A 20,934-nucleotide genomic window follows, 5' to 3' on the forward strand; every position below is an offset into this window, starting at 1 on the left:
AGCAGCGAAAAAGGCACATAAAATTGTGAGTTTCCATTTTTAATGTTCCTTACTCCCAGCGTAGGCTTATTCCTGTCGTATCGCTCGATAACGTGGCCTTCTGTCTTCTGCTGTTGAGTTTCATGGAGAGAAAGCCTTTAATTCCACACCGCCCTGGTTTCTCTGAGAAAATTTTCTAATGTGCTCAATCTAAGGCGTTGGCAAGGTTACAGAAAACGCCAACAGGGAGATTTTATTATTAAGTTGCACAAAAACTGAGTTCATGACGTCATATAACGCCTTCTCAGAAGACAACCCTTCATGGAATCGAAAGGCTTAATTCTCAGAAACATGGGTCAGTGTTATTACGTAGAATAACATTTCAAAACAAATCGGGAGCACGTAAAGTAGGGAAAAGAGTTATTTATTTTGTCGTATAGTTTTACAAGTACACAACGTATTTACAATCAAATGGAAATGTCCTAATGTGACAACCAGTCAAGAGCACTTTGACTCATTTGATGTGAAGTCCTTAGATCATCGGTAAATGCTCGAAGTGGGCACTCAATAACAATGTGACCTATTGGTTGCTCCTCCTGTCCGCAGTCGCAGTCAGCGGATGGACAGAAACCCACTTCTTAATGCTGTAACCCTACCTTACTTGGCCAGTCCTCATACGGTTCAGCCTTGACCAGATTTGGCGTGGTACTTCGCACCTCTCTACCACCTTTGTTGGGTCTTGAACCATGTGAGCGTTGTTGGGTGGATGTTCGTTGCAGCGCTGTTGCCATTTGCAGGTCATGTCAAAAGAACTGATACCCTCTAAATCAGCCCAGAGCGGTTTGCGTGATCTGAGACGAGTTGTTGGTGGATCCTGTAGGGTATCATACAATGGGGAATTCTTAAGAGAAGTAATTTTTTTGAGCAAGTTTATCTTGGCTCCTTTCTTCCTTAGCTCTTGCGGAACAATGTTAGCTAAGACTGGCAGCCACTGACTGGGAGAAGGTTTGACAGTACCTGTGCTGACTCTCTTGTCTTCATTTAGTTGCTCATAAATATTTCTTGAATGGCCGCTGTTTTCCCACACAAAAGAACACTATTCTCCAGAAATACACAGTTGGGAGTGAGACAATGCGTAGAGTATGAGTCCGCATCCAAGCTGCTTCCGACAATCTTGAGAAGTAGATTTACTCTTGAGACTAGTTTCTCAGATAACTTGATGCACAGTTGCTTGAATGTCAAGAGTCTATCCATAATGATTTCCAGACATACTGGATTGTAGTTATGTGGTACTCATATTTCATTGAAAGCAATATGTAGCTTGAGCTTATTTATTACAATCTGGTGGCTCAAATGGCTCTGAGGACTATGGGACTTAACATCTGAGGTCATCAGTCCCCTAGAACTAACCTAAGGACATCACACACATCCCTGACCGAGGCAGGATTCGAACCTGTGACCGTAGCGCTCGCACGGCTCCAGACTGAAGCGCCTAGAACCGCTCGGCCACACCGGCTGGCTACAATTGGGTGAAATGCAGTAACATCAGTTTCATCTCGATTAGTTAGATGAGTTTATAATTTCAGATCAGTTGCATATACACACTACTGCATACTTTCAAATAAGAAAACTTGAGGCATACATTGATTAAGAAGGTGCCTCAAGGGGATGCTACGAAGTCAACACAAGATTTTGATACTTTGATGTCATTACCTGAAATCCATGGCAGTTGTTTCCTGTTATAATTCTTTCAACTGTAGTAACTCGTATCGTAACATGTGCGCGCAAATGGATCTCAGCGTCCTTACCGGAAATAGCGGAAACGTATGCCATCAAACCTGCGAGCGTATAGCCCTAGTGTGAGGGTTGTACCGTTGTTAGTCGCCTACATCTGTGTTGTCAATTGTTCCAAGTTTATATTAGCCTCACGTACAGACAGTTTCAGAAAACTGCTTCGCTGCCCTCTAGTGCAAATTCTGAATTTCATTCCACTCTTAGCTGCTGACTCATAGTGCGGCCCAGTGCTTTGCTATCGCAAGTCATTCCGACCCCTGGGAAAGCTGTCCCCAAATCACGTAGTGTGTCGTCCTGACAACACCTCATTACCGCACAGTGTCATTACTTCGATGTGTCACGCAATCTGTGATAACAGATTCTGTTCCACTTGCGATAAATTCCATATCTGAAATTACGCAAGATTACTTTCGTGATACTGCATACAGAAATCAAGATAATTACGTAAACACGACGTATATAAGTTTCTTCACAAGACAGAAAGAGCATTATTGGCCTGCGGTAGCCTGCACACATCTTACTGTCACCGACGTCACCTGTAAGTGTTTCTGCTGATTCTCAGTTCTGTAGTTCACAGTGAATGTGTATTATATCAGTATGTAGGGATTTTCCAGTTCTAATTCTCATAACTTAAAAAAATTCAAAGTGTTTCATTTTTTATCGCAAACGTGATACTCATTGATTGTACCGACGAATAAAGCTGTTGCAAAAGTAAATTTGGACCTTACTTATATGTGTTCTGGGGTACTACCTTTAAGCGTGTTAGATTTTTCTAATGCACGTTATTGCCCGCGAGAGAACTAACTCGTTATCTTGGTACTGTCAAAGCAAAGAAGAGGTCTTCGAGTCCACAAGAAATTTGAGCTATGTTCAGTTAATCCATGTTCGAAGCAGTACATGAACTAATTGAATTGGAATAATAGGTTCTCATGTAGAACACTGGTCATGAATTAGCAATGAGTGTCAAAATTGAGCTCCATTTATCATGAGCGATACGAAAGGAATGTCATATTGTGTACGTGGTAGACAGCATGTGGAGCTACTAAAGTGATATAAATGTGTTGTAACACCCCCTGAAAACCCATAGAAAAGTATCACGTCTTCGTATTCTGTCTTGTTTAAGCAGTAATTTCTTGCATCTCCAATAAATAGTGTTTTCACACATTAAAATGTATTCTCAACAATACAGACATCGCATAGCTATGCGAGGAAAGGGAGTGTGGAGCTAAACTTCGTTTTCGTGAAAGGACGGCTGAACATAGTTAGAACACTGTATTGTCTGTTTGCATTGGAACAATGTCTTGTGCAAATAGATGGACACACTCGGCTGAAATGTCCACGTATATCGCGGCAGTGGCTTGCGTTTCGAGAGTAGCAAGACGGTGAACATACTGCCAAAAAATAATGACCTCCACCATCTCTGAGGGACCCGGTCCGGAAACGACAAGGTCGAAAGTTACAAGAGAAAATCGTTCTGATACCTCAGACAGTGGAATACATGTACTGGTACTCTGGTACCGTTGTTGCTGAGACTGTAGGGTAGGCAATTTTCAGAGGTGGTAGAACGGACAAAAACGAAAAAAAAATTTCTATCAAATATGAGCTCAAAAATGCGTATCTTAAGAGATGTGTGCACTTGTTCTGTAGAAGAGATGTATTCCACAGTAACGAAAATGAACAAGTGATCATGCTTGTTCAGGTCGGTACTTCAGAGCCCATTTTCACAACACTTTTTTCCTGTTTTGATTCATACTACATTGTCCAAAAATGTGGGAACCAAAGAGCTCGCTATAAAAGAGCTTTTCTTCCAAGGATTCACAATTGCGTTCCCTGAGCAGATTCGCTACTTTCGAAGAGGCTACGGTTCTATCTCAACGCTTTTGGACTAGTTCGGTATCTACTGCCGTGGTTACTTGATGATGACTCTCCGTGCTGGAGCAGTCCTCTGGAATTGGTCCATCTAGCGTCCTGTAAGCAATTTTTCACACATGCACTGCATTCAGCCAGAAGTCTAAGTTCGCCTTCCCTAATTCTAACGTCACATATCCGATCCGTGAGGTATCGCTCATTACTATTACCCCTAAATACACTCCTGGAAATGGAAAAAAGAACACATTGACACCGGTGTGTCAGACCCACCATACTTGCTGCGGACACTGCGAGAGGGCTGTACAAGCAATGATCATACGCACGGCACAGCGGACACACCAGGAACCGCGGTGTTGGCCGTCGAATGGCGCTAGCTGCGCAGCATTTGTGCACCGCCGCCGTCAGTGTCAGCCAGTTTGCCCTGGCATACGGAGCTCCATCGCAGTCTTTAACACTGGTAGCATGCCGCGACAGCGTGGACGTGAACCGTATGTGCAGTTGACGGACTTTGAGCGAGGGCGTATAGTGGGCATGCGGGAGGCCGGGTGGACGTACCGCCGAATTGCTCAACACGTGGTGCGTGAGGTCTCCACAGTACATCGATGTTGTCGCCAGTGGTCGGCGGAAGGTGCACGTGCCCGTCGACCTGGGACCGGACCGCAGCGACGCACGGATGCACGCCAAGACCGTAGGATCCCACGCAGTGCCGTAGGGGACCGCACCGCCACTTCCCAGCAAATTAGGGACACTGTTGCTCCTGGGGTATCGGCGAGGACCATTCGCAACCGTCTCCATGAAGCTGGGCTACGGTCCCGCACACCGTTAGGCCGTCTTCCGCTCACGCCCCAACATCGTGCAGCCCGCCTCCAGTGGTGTCGCGACAGGCGTGAATGGAGGGACGAATGGAGACGTGTCGTCTTCAGCGATGAGAGTCGCTTCTGACTTGGTGCCAATGATGGTTGTATGCGTGTTTGGCGCCGTACAGGTGAGCGCCACAATCAGGACTGCATACGACCGAGGCACACAGGGCCAACACCCGGCATCATGGTGTGGGGAGCGATCTCCTAAACTGGCCGTACACCTCTGGTGACCGTCGAGGGGACACTGAATAGTGCACGGTACATCCAAACCGTCATCGAATCCATCGTTCTACCATTCCTAGACCGGCAAGGGAACTTGCTGTTCCAACAGGACAATGCACGTCCGCATGTATGCCGTGCCACCCAACGTGCTCTAGAAGGTGTAAGTCAACTACCCTGGCCAGCAAGATCTCAGGATCTGTCCGCCATTGAGCATGTTTGGGACTGGATGAAGCGTCGTCTCACGCGGTCTGCACGTCCAGCACGAACGCTGGTCCAACTGAGGCGCCAGGTGGAAATGGCATGGCAAGCCGTTCCACAGGACTACATCCTGCATCTCTACGATCATCTCCATGGGAGAATAGCAGCCGGCATTGCTGCGAAAGGTGGATATACACTGTACTAGTGCCGACATTGTGCATGCTCTGTTGCCTGTGTCTATGTGCCTGTGGTTCTGTCAGTGTGATCATGTGATGTATCTGACCCCAGGAATGTGTCAATAAAGTTTCCCCTTCCTGGGACAATGAATTCACGGTGTTCTTATTTCAATTTCCCGGAGTGTATTTAGCCGATGCACAACATTTTAATTTCAACTTTGTTTTCTCTTTTCATAACGTAGATTTTTTCACGTTATGTTGTATGCCTAATTCACTTAGGAAAGAGGAGTTACAGCCTTAATAATAATTATCCAAACTGACAACTGTTATAGATTTTCGTACTTTACGTGCTTTTTCGAAATAGTGCAGCCTTGAGGTGCAAAGAAAATACTTTTCGTTTGGTAAGACATTTTTAATTTCTGTTTGTCTTTTATATGGGTATTCTGAAGTTTTACTGATACCCATATCAACCAATGTGATTTGACAGTGGTTACGCAATATATGTATGAGATCATTCATAAAGTAATACCTCCGAACTTTTTATGTGAAAATTCTTAAAGTAATTTAAACAAAACCAAACTTATTCACGTTGCACATATTTATTCTTCATGTCTACATATTTTCAGCCGCTAGAGGGATCCGAATTTTAGTGTGCAAAATGGTGGTGTGTAAAGTAACTATGTCGGTGCGTGAGAAACGGCGTGCTGTAATCGAGTATCGAATTCGAAGAGTTCCTTCACACATGGAGCACACTCTCCTTCAGCATGACAAACCCAGATCATACAACGCTGCGACATCCGCAACAGTTCGATGCCAACAATTATTAATTCTCAGCACGGCTTCATAATTAGAACACTTTTCAGACTGTTGGCCCTGTAATCTAAGTTAAATCTATTTTCTTATTTCATTTTGTAATGACAGCATTCGCTTTATGTGTGCTGCAGATTTTTTTCTGAAGTTACCAAAATTCCTCCTGAAACCAAGGTATTTAAAATATGAAAAACTGTTCTGGCCATGCAGATATGGACAAATATTGTATTCAAATTTAACAGTGCTGCAATTTATAAAATTTTATCGGTACTGTATTTAATAGCCCATGTTTTAAATAACTACTCTAGTACATGCCAATAATCAGTAAGTGAATTCATATTAAGAAGATGTGGTATCAAAAACTACTACAAGTTAAAAGTTTTAAGTGGAAGCTGATGGTAGCTAACACAAATTTCCACTTCAAGACAGGGAAAATTGTTAACACATTATAGAAGACTGACTGTGTGCATATCCTGGTGAACCGCTCATTGACTGTGAATATTTCATCATTCACATAAACCTTTAGTGGTAGATTATGGTTATTGAATGTGCAGAGCAGCACATTTGTGTGCATTTAAGAAAACACTTTTTAGCGGAGTTCAATAAGGAACGCAACTCTATTTTTTTCTGAAAGCAGGTTTGTTTTATACAGGATTCCAGTACACCATATTATTCCCCATTCTTTTAGTTACAAAACACCGGTTTTCAACAAAATTCCTTTTCAATGTGATGATCTTATTCTACCTTCTTCGGACGGCTGCATGCCCACATGGTACCACTCTCCTGGTCGACGTTGGAGCCAATGTCTTGTTGCAACAATAACCTCTCCATCACCCACATAATGCTTCCCATGGAGTACATCCTTCATTGGACCAAACAGAGAGAAGTTAGAAGGTGTGAGATCCAGGCTGTAGGGTGGATGAGGAAGAACAGTCCAACAAAGGTTTGTGAGCTCCTCTCGGGTGTGCAGACTTCTGTGAGGCGTTGCATTGTTGTGGAGAAGGAGAAGTTCATTTGCACAATACACTTGAGAGTTGATTCTTGCACCATGAGGGAGGACATCAAACAGTCAGAGCTCATAGTAATAATAACTTACTCTGGAGCTGGAGTGCTGCACACTGCAAATTACCTTCCTAGCTGAATGTTCTAAACTGGTCGTACGGCTCTGGAAGACTTACAAATGAATTTCATTAATATGACAACGATGTGTACATTTCCAGTAGAACAAAGCATTGCACTGACATCTGTTATGTGTCTGACTGTTGGCAGAGACATCTGGGGAGGATGCGACTGCTGCTGGTGGTGGCGAGTGTGTGGCTGGTGGCCGCCGTGGGGCAGGCAGGGGCCAAGCCGCCCAACATCGTCTTCATCGTCGCCGACGACATGGTGAGTCGCTGTCCTGTCCTCCCGTAAACATCCTTCTTTCTTAGGGTTTCATGAGGGAACCTCGGACAGATACGTGAATTATAGGGCTTGAACTGCTGACGTCAATTTGTTGCAGAATCACGAGACACCAGATATAACGCCTTTTTATTCCAGTCTCTGATCACAAATAAATTCTTTAGACGATAACCAGTTTCAGTCTGTAATCACTGTCTTCAGATCTTTTTTACGCCATGTCCTAAGGTGATGCGGCCATAATGGTATTGTGAAACCATATAAATATAATCAGCATAGCATCGTCACATATATTTAAAATATGGCTGTATCACTTTAGGACATTGTGTAAAAAAGATCTGAAGATGGTCATTACAGACTGAAACCGGTTATCGTCTAAAGAATTCATTTGTGTGATCAGAGATTGGAATAAAAAAGCATTTTACATTTTACAGTATTGGATCACAGTTTTCACACGCGATTATGTCGCAGTTGGTGAATGCAGATAGAACGTTACGACTTTTTGATGATGTAAAATCTCTAACTTCATTGCTTCGCACTGTAGTAGGTGTTATAAGTAAGAGATAAATGTAACTCCAAGGCAACTTTACTTTTTTCGCACAATGACTTCATTTCATGGGAGCCACGATTTCACCGTCAGCATGTGCAGAGTTGCAGTTCATTATACATTCTCTAGCTGCTGGTTCGTCTAATTGGCTCGTCGTGAAAACTTCGAAGCATCAGTGATAAAGCCTATGATATTACAAAGGAGTGTTTCGAAGTGACTGATATCTACTACTCACTCGTACCTTCTCTACAGTCCGAGTAACGAGGTTGGGTCCGTACTGGGATCTGTGTCAGGGGTCAACCCTCATCATAACTGCACATGTTCATAGAATACTCAGTAACCGTACCTACGAGGGTTGTTCGTCAAGGAAGGTCGACTCGGCCGCGAAATGGAATCCAAAAGGAAAACCACAATTTTTTTTTTTTTTTCCAAAAGCTACACCTTCCAGTTACTTCTATATATCGTCACCGCTCTACCGCTTATCGTAGCATTGTACAAACTCTTCAATACTATCGTCATAGAAGGCAGCCGCCTGTGCCTTCTTCCAATTCTCTAAGCTAGTCTACAGCTCGTTGTCTGTGCTAAAATGTTATCGTCTTAGCCAGAGGTTCATGTGAACAGAGACAAAAATCAGCGGGAGCCAAGTCTAGGCTGTATGGTGGGTGATCAAACACCTTCCATTGAAAACGCTGTAGGAGCATCCTAACTGCCTGTGCAACGTGTGGGCGAGAATTGTCAGGAGCAAGGAAATGCATGGCAATTACGTCGTGTGAACTGCACAAAATCAGGTGAAAACTGTTACAGGCGTTCATACTTGCCTGGATGCATTATTGTTCTAGGCGTATTTACGTGCACACTGTGCACTCAGAAGTGAAAACAGCAACGTGATGCAATCGACGGACACACTGGAGACATTTTCCAAGACAGCTATTCAAAGCTTCAGCGGATTAATCACTGTGGTTTAAATTTCGCAACCGATCGGACCTTGCTTTGCGAATAGCCCTCATGTTTTTCAGTCGACTCATCAGACAGAGCGATAATATGCAGCGAACTTAGACTTGTACGTTACAGTTGAGAAATTAAATAAAAATTACTTGCAGCTGCAATGATAAGAAGAAACTGCAATTAGAAAGATTATAGAGGAGAGAGGTAACATAACGATCAACCTAGTGATCTGAACACAGAACAGTCCCAATCAAATTCAAAAGAATACCAGAACTGATATAAAAGCCTGAATGACTTCCTAAGGTCTGATTTTCTTGACAAGGGTCAGAAGAAAATTGGTGGCTGAAATGTAACGTCAACGAAAATCAGGCATCTAATGCATATTCGAGTTATAGGGAAAAGAGTAGGAAAATAGAAAAGTAATAAGCGACACAGATGAAAGTAAAATCCTGCTAAATCAACTGTTCATATATATAAATTAATAATTAAATACACTCTTCTCATATTTTAAAACTTTAAATCAAAAGGATGCTATGTATGCCGAAGAAATTAATGTCAGGAAATTAAAAGTAAACAGCTGAACAAGTACGCTAAGAAAAGACCTGCACCAATCGAACAATATTTCTTAAAAAGGCTTTTGAATTGAGTGTAACAAATGAAGCTGAATTCCAGATCAGAGAGGGTAGGGAAAGTAATCTACCAAAAGTCTTATGAAATTGTAGGTGATATTTTTGCCGTATGTGTGTAAGTGCTCAATTCATTTTCTAGCAATGGAGGTAGTCAATGGAGATTAATTAATTCAAACGTGTCACGTCTATCACGGGTAATAATAGTATCGATGAGAAATTGCAATTTATTTCCTGGTATTTTGCTCAACACTACACTGTTTTCACTCTCTAAATGAAACTATATTACGTTTGGGGAATAGGCCCCAGCAGCTAGTGAAGACGAGTGGTATTGAGCCGAAGATTGCGTGTGACGTAACAAGAAAACGTGTTGCAGGGCTGGAACGACGTGAGCTTCCACGGCTCGGACCAGGTGCCCACGCCCAACATCGACGCCCTGGCGTACCACGGGGTCATCCTCAACGGCCACTACGTGCAGCCGGTCTGCACGCCGTCCCGGTCGGCCATCATGACCGGGAAGTACCCCGTCCGGCTGGGTGAGTCTGACGTCAGCGACGGTCCGTGCTTAGCACTGCACCAGCGCTTTCTCTTTATACTGCCATGTGAGAAGATTATACACAGCAAACTCCTGTAGTGTCTCTCAAACTTGCTTTGTGCATAGTCCCTTTGACGTTACCTCTCATTCTCAATTTCTGATATCTCTAGTTCAATGGGAAGTAGAATTGTAACCTACTTCCTTACTACGATCTTGGTGTTTGTGTGTTGAGCCCCTTTTGTTTCCTCAGCTCACTGCAGAGAGCAAATACTGTAGCGTTACCAGCAGATAGATTGCACCACAGGTTTTCCATCTGCGTGTGTGCACTGTAACATTAGACATCTCGTGTTGTTGCAGGCATGCAGGGCCACGTGATAACGGGAGACGAGGCGCACGCGCTGCCCGAGGGCAAGATCCTGCCGCAGTACCTCAAGGACCTGGGCTACGTCACCAGGGCCATCGGCAAGTGGCACCTGGGCCACTACTCCAAGGTCTACACGCCCACATACCGCGGGTTCGACTCCCACCTCGGCTACTGGAACGCCGGCGTCGGCTACTACGACTACATATTTGCAGACCGGGTAACCAGTCGGCTTCTTTTCTGCGCTTCAGTTCACCTCACAAATTCTCTCGGACCTGCAGAGGAGGCCGGTGGCCACTGTAAAAGCATTAAATTATAGTAATCAATGTCTTGGTGACAAATTACTTTATTAAACACTATAACCAGATTCAGTTTTGGAGTCATCATATGATTCAACGATTACAACGACACGTAGTACTGACTGCGCGTGTGTACGTCGTGTTGTATTACTTGAATTTAATGGTGACTGCAAGATCAAAAGAAGTTTCAAAAGAGTAACATGTGACCAAGAGATTGATTTCTATGACTTAATCATCTCATAAAGTCTCAGGGAGTTTTCTATACTTCTTTATTAAGAATGCCTTGTAAATTTTTTAATTAGTCCCTTGTACAGTTTCCCAAGTGGCTTCATATGATGTGAACAGAAAGGTACAACTGTTGCCTGCTTCAAAATTTTCAGAGTAGTTGTCAACACTATATGTACATTTGGTGTTCTCGATCTGTCTGATGAAAGCATAGTCATCTTTTAAAATAAAACAACTATATATTGGAGTTAACCAATAGGGTGGCCCAGTTAAAGTTTTCAGCACAAATATCTCTGGAATAACTATAGGCACTGAAAACCGATTTATTCTAAAACGTCAGCAAAACTTTTTGTCAACGCAAACTAATGTTTTTAATGGACAATCCATGTTGTTTCTTACACAATCAATAACATAAAAAATCATAAAAAGAATGGCATTTGTTGCAGCGCAATACGTGATTTACTTCCTGAGAAACTTCAAAGCGTAATTGATGCTTGAAATGAACGAAACTCGCCGCTGTTGCACATTCCGACATACAAGCGTGAACCCCAAATTGGTCGTAATCGCGATGTGATAGACGTAGTACGAGGCAACAAACGCTGTACATATTGCTATTTACACTGCTATTAAATGGACTGGAAACGATACAGAGGTCCCGTCACCAATGATGAAAAATAATGACACGGTTTACTGGTTCGTGCTTTATTGATCGCTACTACAGTACTAGAAGGTTGCATCGTAGAACGCCAATCAAATAATGATTACGAACAACGTGGGATCACGCTTGCATCTCGACATGCGAAATAGCCTCCATTTTGCAGTTTGTCGTTACGTAACTGACGTATTGCGTTGCAAGCAAGACCATTCTTTTCATGATTTTTCAAATTATCGATTGCGTAAGAAATGACATTGGGAATCTCTTTAAACAACGTAAGTTTGCCTTGAGAATAATACCTGCTTACGCTTTTTAATGACTCACGCTATTTTCTTTCATGACCTCATTGCCTTACACTCATAATCGTGAAAGTCGGTTTTCAGTGTCTTTAGTTGTTCCAGAGGTCTTTGCGCTGAAACATTTAAGTGGACCAATCTGCATATCAAAAAAATATGGAGCATTACATCAATCACCGAGTAGAAATGTCTGTGTTTCAAACTCTGTCATGAGACAGCATGTAGAGCGGAGTCTGCCAGCAGTGTAGAAAACTTGTCGTTCACTACCTTATCTGATACAGCATGTATGTGCATTCAGTTCGTTCCCAGAAAATCTGTACCCCACTGCAACACTAAGTACCGCGGAAACTATTATAGGAAGCATAGTGGAAACAATGCCGTACCAACATTAACCAGTTCGTGTTCTGTCCCATTTATACAAGTGGCGAGGGAAAAGTAACTGTTCATATACCACAGTATTATTGTAGTAACTATGATGTTACACTCGTGATCTTTATTCTGGTTATACGACAACGAACTGCGCCAAATTTTGTTCAACACCTGTTCCCTAAATTTACTAATTTAGTAAGCTATGTCACCTTCCTTCAATTATTCGCACTAAATTCTCTCTGTATATCCCCTATCTATAAATCGTATTAAACTCTTATTATCTTCACAGTCTGTTCTTAAAATTCTTCACTCTCTGATGTCGTCAATGTTGTATAAGGCCTTTAAAAATGGCACAATGCTCTATAGTTAGTCGCACTGACGTATTATGTATGCTTTTACTTTTGAAGATGCATTGTATTTTCCCAGAAATAAGATTATGTTTTCAGTGGACCTCTCCACTACTCATTTGACGTGTAGATACCATACCACATGGCTTCGTAATACTACTTTCGATAGGTAGGAGATATGACACTCTGCAGTAACTCACCACCAGCCTTGTGACAGGATCTTCACTTCAGAGGAAAATGATGATTTCCTGAGTGTCCTGACGAACCATTCTTTACTGTAAACGACAGTCAGTGCATCTAATCATACATTTCTGGTATGAATGTCCCACATTTGTCTGAAAAGGGTCGAGTATCTCCACAAAGTTTCAGACTGCAATTTCTACGCTCCACACATCGTCTTGGAATGACACACCTTACCTATCTTACATGAAAGAACAACAACGTCGCCACTGTATGAACTGAGCCGCGCACATTGGCCGTGCGGTCGTGTGTGCCATGTCATAGATTGTGCGGCCCCTCTCGCCGGAGGTTCGGGTCCTCCCTCTGGCATGGATGTGTGTGTTGTTCTTAGCATAAGTTCTTTCAGGTTACGTTAAGTAGTGTGTAAGTCTAGGAACCAATGAAGTCTAGGAACCAATGACCTCAGTAGTTTAGTCCCTTAAGAATTCACACATTTGTATGAGCTGAAGATACAAAATGTTCGGTGGATTTTGTAGTAACTCACCCAGGTGTTCAGAAGATATGGTGATTATCATTTATGGGCACTTACTGATGTAGTGCTTCTTTAAATGAAGAAAATGAGAATTGGACTGTTGCATTTCGCATTACAATAAACTAGGTTGTTGCTGTTCAGTATATGTCCTTTTGAAGAGAGACTATTCTTGTTACGTACTGTACGAGGCGTAATGAGAGCTAGAGCTTTCTCGATAGAAAATCATGTAACGGCTGAGTGTTGCTTTTCGCCCGGCAGGGAGCCCACGGGTACGACCTGCGCGAGAACCTGACGACGGCGTGGCAGTACAACGGCAAGTACGCGACGGACGTGTTCACCGAGGAGGCGGAGCGGCTGATCCGGGAGCACGACGCGGAGCGCCCGCTGTTCCTCTACTTCGCGCACCTCGCCTGCCACCCCGGGGACCACTCGCAGCTCATCAACGCCCCGCAGGACCTCATCAACAGCTTCTCCTACATCTCGCACCCCGACCGCCGCATACTCGCAGGTGAGCCGGGCCGCACTCTCTTACTGCTTTCCGTCCTCCTGTCAACACCTTCACCACCGGTGAGGTGAGGCTGGGATGGAACGATAAGTGTGCGAAGTTGCACTTCAGACTTGTTTTAACAGCTGACGGAACTAATGTACTTGTGTACCACGGACTGTGGACTACGGTATAATAAATGGGAGTGTTCTTGTGTTGACAGCGGTGATGGCGAAGATGGACGAGTCGGTGGGGCGTGTGGTGACAGCCCTCCACGAGCGCGACATGCTAAGCAACTCCATCATAGTGTTCGTCGCCGACAACGGGGCGGGCAGCGACGTCAACTGGGGCTCCAACTTCCCGTTCAGAGGCGTGAGTCGTCTTCTCCCACACTCTCGTACAGTCTGGAGTCGATAATGTGTTGCTTCATTTTCAAATGTTGTTAGCCAGTTCCATGTCATCTACTAGTAAATAACGTTGTGAGGACAAATAAGTCGGCAGCTGTGGCCGATCAGTTCTAGGCGCTCCAGTCCGGAACCGCGCTGTTTCTACGGTCGCAGGTTCGAATTCTCGGGCATGGATGGGTGTGATGTTCTTAGGTTAGTTAAGTTTAAGTAGTTCTAAGTCTAGGGCTCTGATCATCTGACATTGCAGATCCCATAGTGCTCAGAGCCATTTGAACTATATGAGGACAAATAAACACCAGATCAAAAATGTGAAAGGATCGACAGTAACTTAAATCTAATGTTACACCTGCTGTTGTAAACGAAACGTTTTGTGGAAGTCATCGACTGCTCTTTAAAACTGTCAGCAGACCATTCTCTACAGAGTGTCTGGTTCAAATGGCTTTGAGCATTATGGGACTTAACATCTGAGGTCATCACTCCCCTAGAACATAAACCGAACTAACCTAAGGACATCACACACTTCCCTGTCCGAGGCAGGATTCGAACCTGCGACCGTAGCGGTCGTGCGCTTCCACACTGAAGAGCCTAGAATCGCTCGGTCACACCGGTCGGCAGAGAGATTCTGTATTGGGGTATATACTAGAGGGAGGTATTTTCATTTACCTTACCTGTCAGTCTTGTTGACTGGAGCAGTTTTAACGCAAGACAACGCTACGAAGTTTAACTGCATTTGGTAGCTACAAGCGTCACGCTTTCTGTTGTAAAACATACGTAGTACTTGTTCTCATATTCCAGACAAGGAACACAAAACTCTTGCAACGGGCGCATAAACTTCCTCCTATTCTCTTCTTCCTGATGATGATTCCTCCGGAAATACAAACGCTATTTTTTTGTTCAAGGTACGATTGGTCGCGCAATAAAAACCACAACAAAAATCTAAAATGCTTTATTTGCAACATTTAGCTACACCTTCCACTACTTCTCTACATACTTGCCGCTCCGACGTAGATAAGCCGCTCGGGGTAGCCGTACGGTCTAGGGTTCTTGTCACGGTTCGCGTTGCTCTGACCCGTCGGAGGTTCGAGTCCTCCCGCGGGCATGGGTGTGTGTGTTGGCCTTAGTGTAAGTTGGATTCATATTAAATAGTGAGTAAGCCTAGGTACCGTTGATCTCAGCAGTTTGGTCCCTTAGTCCTTACCACAAATTTCCGAGTCAGATATTTGTCATAGCGTTGTAGCAACTGGTGAGTACCCTCGTCTTAGAAGGCAGCCGCCTGTGCTTTCCATCATTTCTCTGCCTGTAGTTTCCGTGCCAAAATGTCGTCCCTACAGCCAGCGGTTCATGTGAGAAAAAAGATGAAAGCGAAATCCGGGGTTTACGGTAGGTGGTCAAAACGCCTCATAACAACATTCGTCTCCGCTTGTTCAGAATTAAACTTCATACTCGATTTGATCCACAGCTGGACAAGACCATTGGTTGTCACTCACTTCTTTCCTTGGCCGCATGTATATGGAAGTTTGTACGTCCCGTTTCAATGTTTTGGCACCATTGCCACACTATGCTGTCACACATGACAGTCACGTTATCTAGACTGCATGCAATCAGGCGAAACCCCTCAGTATTTAGCAGTCGAATGACATACGTTTCACACTTGGCGGGTGACACCATCGTTCTAGGTATTTTTACGCGCTCATTATGCACTCAGAACTGAAAAGTATGACATGACGCCATCGACGAGCAGACTAGAAACATTGTACGACACATCTGCGCAAACCTTCGTGGGATTTTCACCGTGGTTTTAATTTTGCGACCGATAGGACAATGAAAAATGTATTCCTCGTATATCTTGACACTTCTGTGTCATTCTTGCCTGTTTTCCAGGAGATCAAGAACATTCTTCTCGAACTGTTTGCGTCCGCTTCTTGTTGATGGTTCTACTTGGAATGTCCATAACGGTCGGTTACGAGTTGGCTCAGCTACCCCTTATATGAACTGTGGTTCATATAACAGCCAATCAATAGAGAAGTGCTTTCAGGGTGAGGTGTCACATTTTCTGACTATCCTGTATTTTATCACAAGCTGCAATGAGTAGCCGTTGTAAGAATAACCTAGATTTGGCACTTCCACAGGAGAGCGGTTGTTCCTGCAAGTTGCATATTCACTGGAAGAATACGTGAATACTTTACGTAATGTAAACAGAACTTTTTATATTCTTTGCCTGTGCATTTTTTAATTCTTTCGCCTGGATTGTTTACCAAGATAATTAAGAAATTAGCCACAGCAGAGTGAAAGAACATCTAAGAATTTCTTGAGACGATTTTACATGGTGACGCATCTTAGCAAGACTGTTTCAAATGGATAATAGTTATTGGGTTTTTAGAAAATACAAATTTATACAAAATCAAATATTAACCTCTTCTGTTTGATTTACATTGGTACTTATGTCGTGCAAGTGGAGGTCATCTTCTTGTTACAATTGTAACTCTTTCTCAGAAGTTCCTCATAACTCGGGCCAACTGGTACTGGGCAATGAAGCACACCTATTCTTAATGGCAGCTTTCAATTCCACTAAGAATGTTTCCTCTTCCTCTGAAATTTTGTTACCCCTCATTGTGTTGTATAGCTAGGTGTAGCTATGCGATTAAATTACCAAATAAACATCCACCACATTGCGATGACATTCTCAGCATCTAGGAAAAAAACGTTTACCATACGTGAACACACGTGCCCCATCGGCCACTTTTACTTAGCTACTGAAATGGCTGACAGTCCTGAAGTGAGTCAAGTATGTGCTGTCTCCTTCCCACCACTGACAATGGTGTACTAACAAACCTGAAACCATCTGTTTCCCGTACTTCAATACAAAAGTGCCACAAATACACTTTAAAGTTTGCAAAGGCTGATGCTGGATAAAAGACGTGCACCACATACAGCACAGCTTTAGATATTTTACAAGACTTCTTCTGAGACGCACCGTATGTCGCCTTCAACAATGCGGTAATCACGCTATGTTCACGATAAGGGGACTACAGTAATCCGACATAAGCAAGGGTGTACAGTCAGTCGATCTTCGTCAAAACTTTTGAACTTTTGAAGGGGACGGGTATCCGTTGTGCTGGTGTACCTCATATATGCAATGGCTTTCACAGTACTAATATAGATTTGTATATAGCTGTACATGTGTAGCATAGAGGTTTCGCAGGATGTGTACAGCTTCCAGTTATATCTGCACAGCTCCACACTTGCCACAACAGGGTCAAAAAATTTACATATCAGTTCCCTCGCCAATGTGTTGGGCCTCGAAAAATTGAAGCTAATCCGTTAAACAATGTAAATCATCCACAGTATGTAATGTGATATATGATGTCTGAAGTGCTGTGACGTGTCGTGCTGTTTTGCTTGCAGATAAAGAACAGCCTCTGGGAGGGTGCGGTGCACGGCGTGGCTGCTGTATGGAGCCCCCTGCTGCAGAACACGTCCAGGGTGGACCACGAGCTGATGCACATATCGGACTGGCTGCCCACGCTGTACGCCGCAGCAGGTACGTCCAGTGGAGACGGGTGGTGGGAAGAGGGGGCAGGGTGCTCATTTGGTAGTCAGGGAAACAGTCACAGGCAGTGCTGGTATCAGCAGCACTCACATCTAATAACACTGTCTGACAAAAAAAGGTGACGTGCCAAGACGGCATGGTCTGATGTGAATGTACGTTCGTACAGCCACACGCCATCAGCAGGTATCACTGATTAGAATTTCAATTCTCTGCGACAGTTACAATATTCAGCAGAGTGCATTAGCATTGTGTTGTCATCAGGTGTGGTAAGGTATATTAGGGACATGAACAGAGTCCAACGTTGAATGATCACTGAGAAACACATGGAGATGCCGTGTAATCGAGAGACCTTCATCAGCACTGACAAGAGTTAGAGACACGCCTCTTTTTGCGTCCCTATTTGACCGACTGATCAAATTTTGCAGTAACCAGTGTATAGCACTGGCCCAATGTTGGACTGCATTCGAATGTGAGGGCCAGTATACTCGTCGCAAAGTACAAGTAGACTATGTCTAACCACCGTAAGGGGTAGGGGGAGGGTAGCGGTATTGCTCACGAAGACCATCATAACCACTTAACATCTGTAACTACCATCCAGTAACAAGCAATGGACACTGTACAACATACCGTATCTTACTCCACCATTCATTTGTGCCATACTAGGGAATTACCATCCTATGCATGGCCTGCTGTTAACAGTACTATACAGATGGGTGCATATGGAGTGGTGCGGTGGCTAGGAAGCATGGACTGCTAATGAATGGCGTTGAATTACGTTCAGGAACGAATCGCGGTGCTGCACTACCCTCGATGACCATCGTTGGTGAATATGGTGGCGACCTGGGTAGAACAAGGTTCTTCCAATGTTTTGGAGTCACGATGTGGACGCCTTTGGGTATGACTTAAGTCCCAGCAGGTAGTCACTGAGGGCGCAACACTATGTCATGGACATTCTGCATACTTATATGTTACCTCCTATGCGACAGAATCGTAGTGTCACTTTTCAGCAGGACAATGCTCGTCCACACACAGCACTTGTCTGTTGCGTGTGTTGAAGTACTCACATGGCCAGCAAGATTCCCAGATCTGGCACCAACAGAACTTGTATTCTACCACTGAAGACGTCAACTCGTAAGTGCCAGTATTCTGGATATCAGGAATAGCTATTCAGTTATGGGACATCTTGCTTCATTAGTGGATACAAAAGCTCTATAACAGGCTTCACAACTACATACAGACCGACCAGTGGTGGAGAGGGAAGGTTGCGTCATCACACATGGAGGTGGACTGAGATACCAAGTATTTGATTCGATTTTGTAATCGCTGAAATAACATCACATATACTCTCAGCCCATGAAGTTTTTGTTTGTTACCTCTTTCCCCTCTCGGTGTGCTTCATCTTTACCGTCACGCCATTGAGTTGGCACAGCTGTGCACCGCAATTAGATTGTGGGTCATATTTCACGACATTTTAAAAAACGTCCCTATTGAAATTATTACTTTGCGTCAAGGAGTGTAGCAGTTCAGTTTTGCAGTGGGCTTAATTAACTTCTGACACGTAGCACTGTGACGATTGCATTTAATTTTACGATATTTGTATTACAGCGTTATTCTGCACAGCACAAGTACCAACATTGCGTTCATTTTGAAAAAATAACTCGGTGCATCTTTCCTGTGGCCAAAACCTGCTTATCGTCCTGGGGCAATAAAATGGATATTTTCGAGCACATTCATTACTCTCTTGTACAAAGGATGTTTGTTGTGATTTTTGCAATTAGAAACAAAAGTCCTTCATGTCAAAACATGATGTATCATAGCAAACAGTATATTGTGGTGGTAATTCGTTAAACGCAATTTTCTCAATGTGTTCACAGGAGGTAATGCGTCCGACCTGCCGGACGACCTGGACGGGGTGAACATGTGGCCGCGGCTGGTCTCTGGAGAGCCCAGCCAGCGCACGGAGATACTCCTCAACTACGACGAGGTGGCTGAGACCGGCGCCGTCCGCGTCGGCGACTGGAAGCTCGTCAGGGGTGAGTAGCAACCCGACCCGTGCTGGCGTTGCCTGGAACCTATCAAATACATCAGACGTTATTCTACAGGGTCATACCACACCCCACAGCAGTTGCAACTGTGGAATAGAATAGCGAACAGTGCACAGTTAAATGATACGTTACAGACTTTGTGTGGCTGCAATGAGCATAGAGTTCATGTATAGAGGGTGTAACGACTACAACTGCAAATAGCTTTATATATGGTACATTAAATGTGTAAACACAACAATGTATAGGTTGTTTTTTCTCTGCATCTAACAGGATTTCCGTAAACACCACACATAATTTACTACCTGATGTTTTCTGCACGGTTGTAACTGCATCATTAACTGGACTACAGCTGTCCGTATAGGCTTAACGTTTTGTGTCCACGTGTTCATGCTTCGATACCTGCCTTGATGTCCAGAGGAAAATTAGCATTAATGGATTACTCTTGCGACATGTTCTGGCAGGTACAATCCACCACTGAGAGATACGACTTGTGATAGCTATAATTGTTAGTGTGCAAATGACGTACATACTGTTGTAATGCTGTTAAGTACAGAATCCTCAGTCACCGACGGAAGTATCTGCACTTATACCCATTTTATCCTGTATAAGTCTGATGCGTGTATTATAAATGTTATTCTTTATTAATATTCAGTGAAATCGTATTTCGTAGATAGAAAAATGATTTGTGAATATTTGCTGCCTTAAGGCAGCGTAAGTTTAGAAGATATTTAGGTGGAAGGATTCTGTCACGTATTTATCTGATGGTAAAATTTTGTGAACACATTTTGGCCATGAGGATAAGGAAGCATATACCAAAAACCTGGGGATCGACAGGGCACAGTAAGATTTAATAATGGATTCTCGATTGTTGAAGAGGAGGGGCACATTTCTTACTTTTTTGCCAATGGCATTGTGCTACAGAAACCAGTGTCGACGGTGCTAAAGAAGGAAAGTGTGCAATATAGAAAGTGGTTACTCATATGGTGTTCACACATCGTGTAGTGGCTTCTGTGAGATGTGTATAACACCAGCTGGCAGCCCTAACAAGTGGTCAAAGAAGGGTGGCTACATTTATCTAAATTATTTAATGCACACTGAGCGTTCTGATGATGTGACAAAAAGAGTGGCAGTTGTGGGAGGAATGGGAGAGTATGAAGAAGTAGGAGTTTCTATGAAGTTGGGTCATTTAGTGCAAATTTAATGTTGTAAGTTGTTTGAATCGAAA

At 43.6% G+C, this 20,934-nt stretch overlaps 2 protein-coding genes across 3 annotated transcripts in view; both read left to right on the top strand.

The window, feature by feature from the left end:
• Window positions 1-20,934, top strand: part of LOC126284308 (arylsulfatase B-like) — a 197,602-nt gene that overhangs the window by 176,077 nt on the left and 591 nt on the right. The window contains exons 2-8 of the mRNA XM_049983139.1: window positions 7,178-7,294; window positions 9,801-9,960; window positions 10,317-10,540; window positions 13,482-13,731; window positions 13,931-14,079; window positions 17,520-17,655; window positions 19,539-19,697. Of these exons, the coding sequence (XP_049839096.1) occupies window positions 7,193-7,294; window positions 9,801-9,960; window positions 10,317-10,540; window positions 13,482-13,731; window positions 13,931-14,079; window positions 17,520-17,655; window positions 19,539-19,697 (1,180 nt within the window). The 5' untranslated portion in view covers window positions 7,178-7,192. The remainder of the gene's footprint in view (window positions 1-7,177; window positions 7,295-9,800; window positions 9,961-10,316; window positions 10,541-13,481; window positions 13,732-13,930; window positions 14,080-17,519; window positions 17,656-19,538; window positions 19,698-20,934) is intronic.
• LOC126284309 (arylsulfatase B-like) overlaps window positions 1-20,934 on the top strand; it is a 177,079-nt gene that overhangs the window by 75,509 nt on the left and 80,636 nt on the right. Inside the window, exon 1 of one of the 2 annotated variants that reach the window (XM_049983142.1) lies at window positions 2,268-2,311. The exons of the other annotated variant lie outside the window; for it this stretch is intronic. The gene's annotated coding sequence lies outside the window, so the exon portion shown is untranslated. Of the gene's footprint in view, window positions 1-2,267; window positions 2,312-20,934 lie in introns of those variants that run through there. 2 annotated transcript variants of the gene reach the window in all.

Source organism: Schistocerca gregaria, chromosome 8, assembly GCF_023897955.1.
Source record: "Schistocerca gregaria isolate iqSchGreg1 chromosome 8, iqSchGreg1.2, whole genome shotgun sequence".
NCBI classification, from domain to species: domain Eukaryota; kingdom Metazoa; phylum Arthropoda; class Insecta; order Orthoptera; family Acrididae; genus Schistocerca; species Schistocerca gregaria.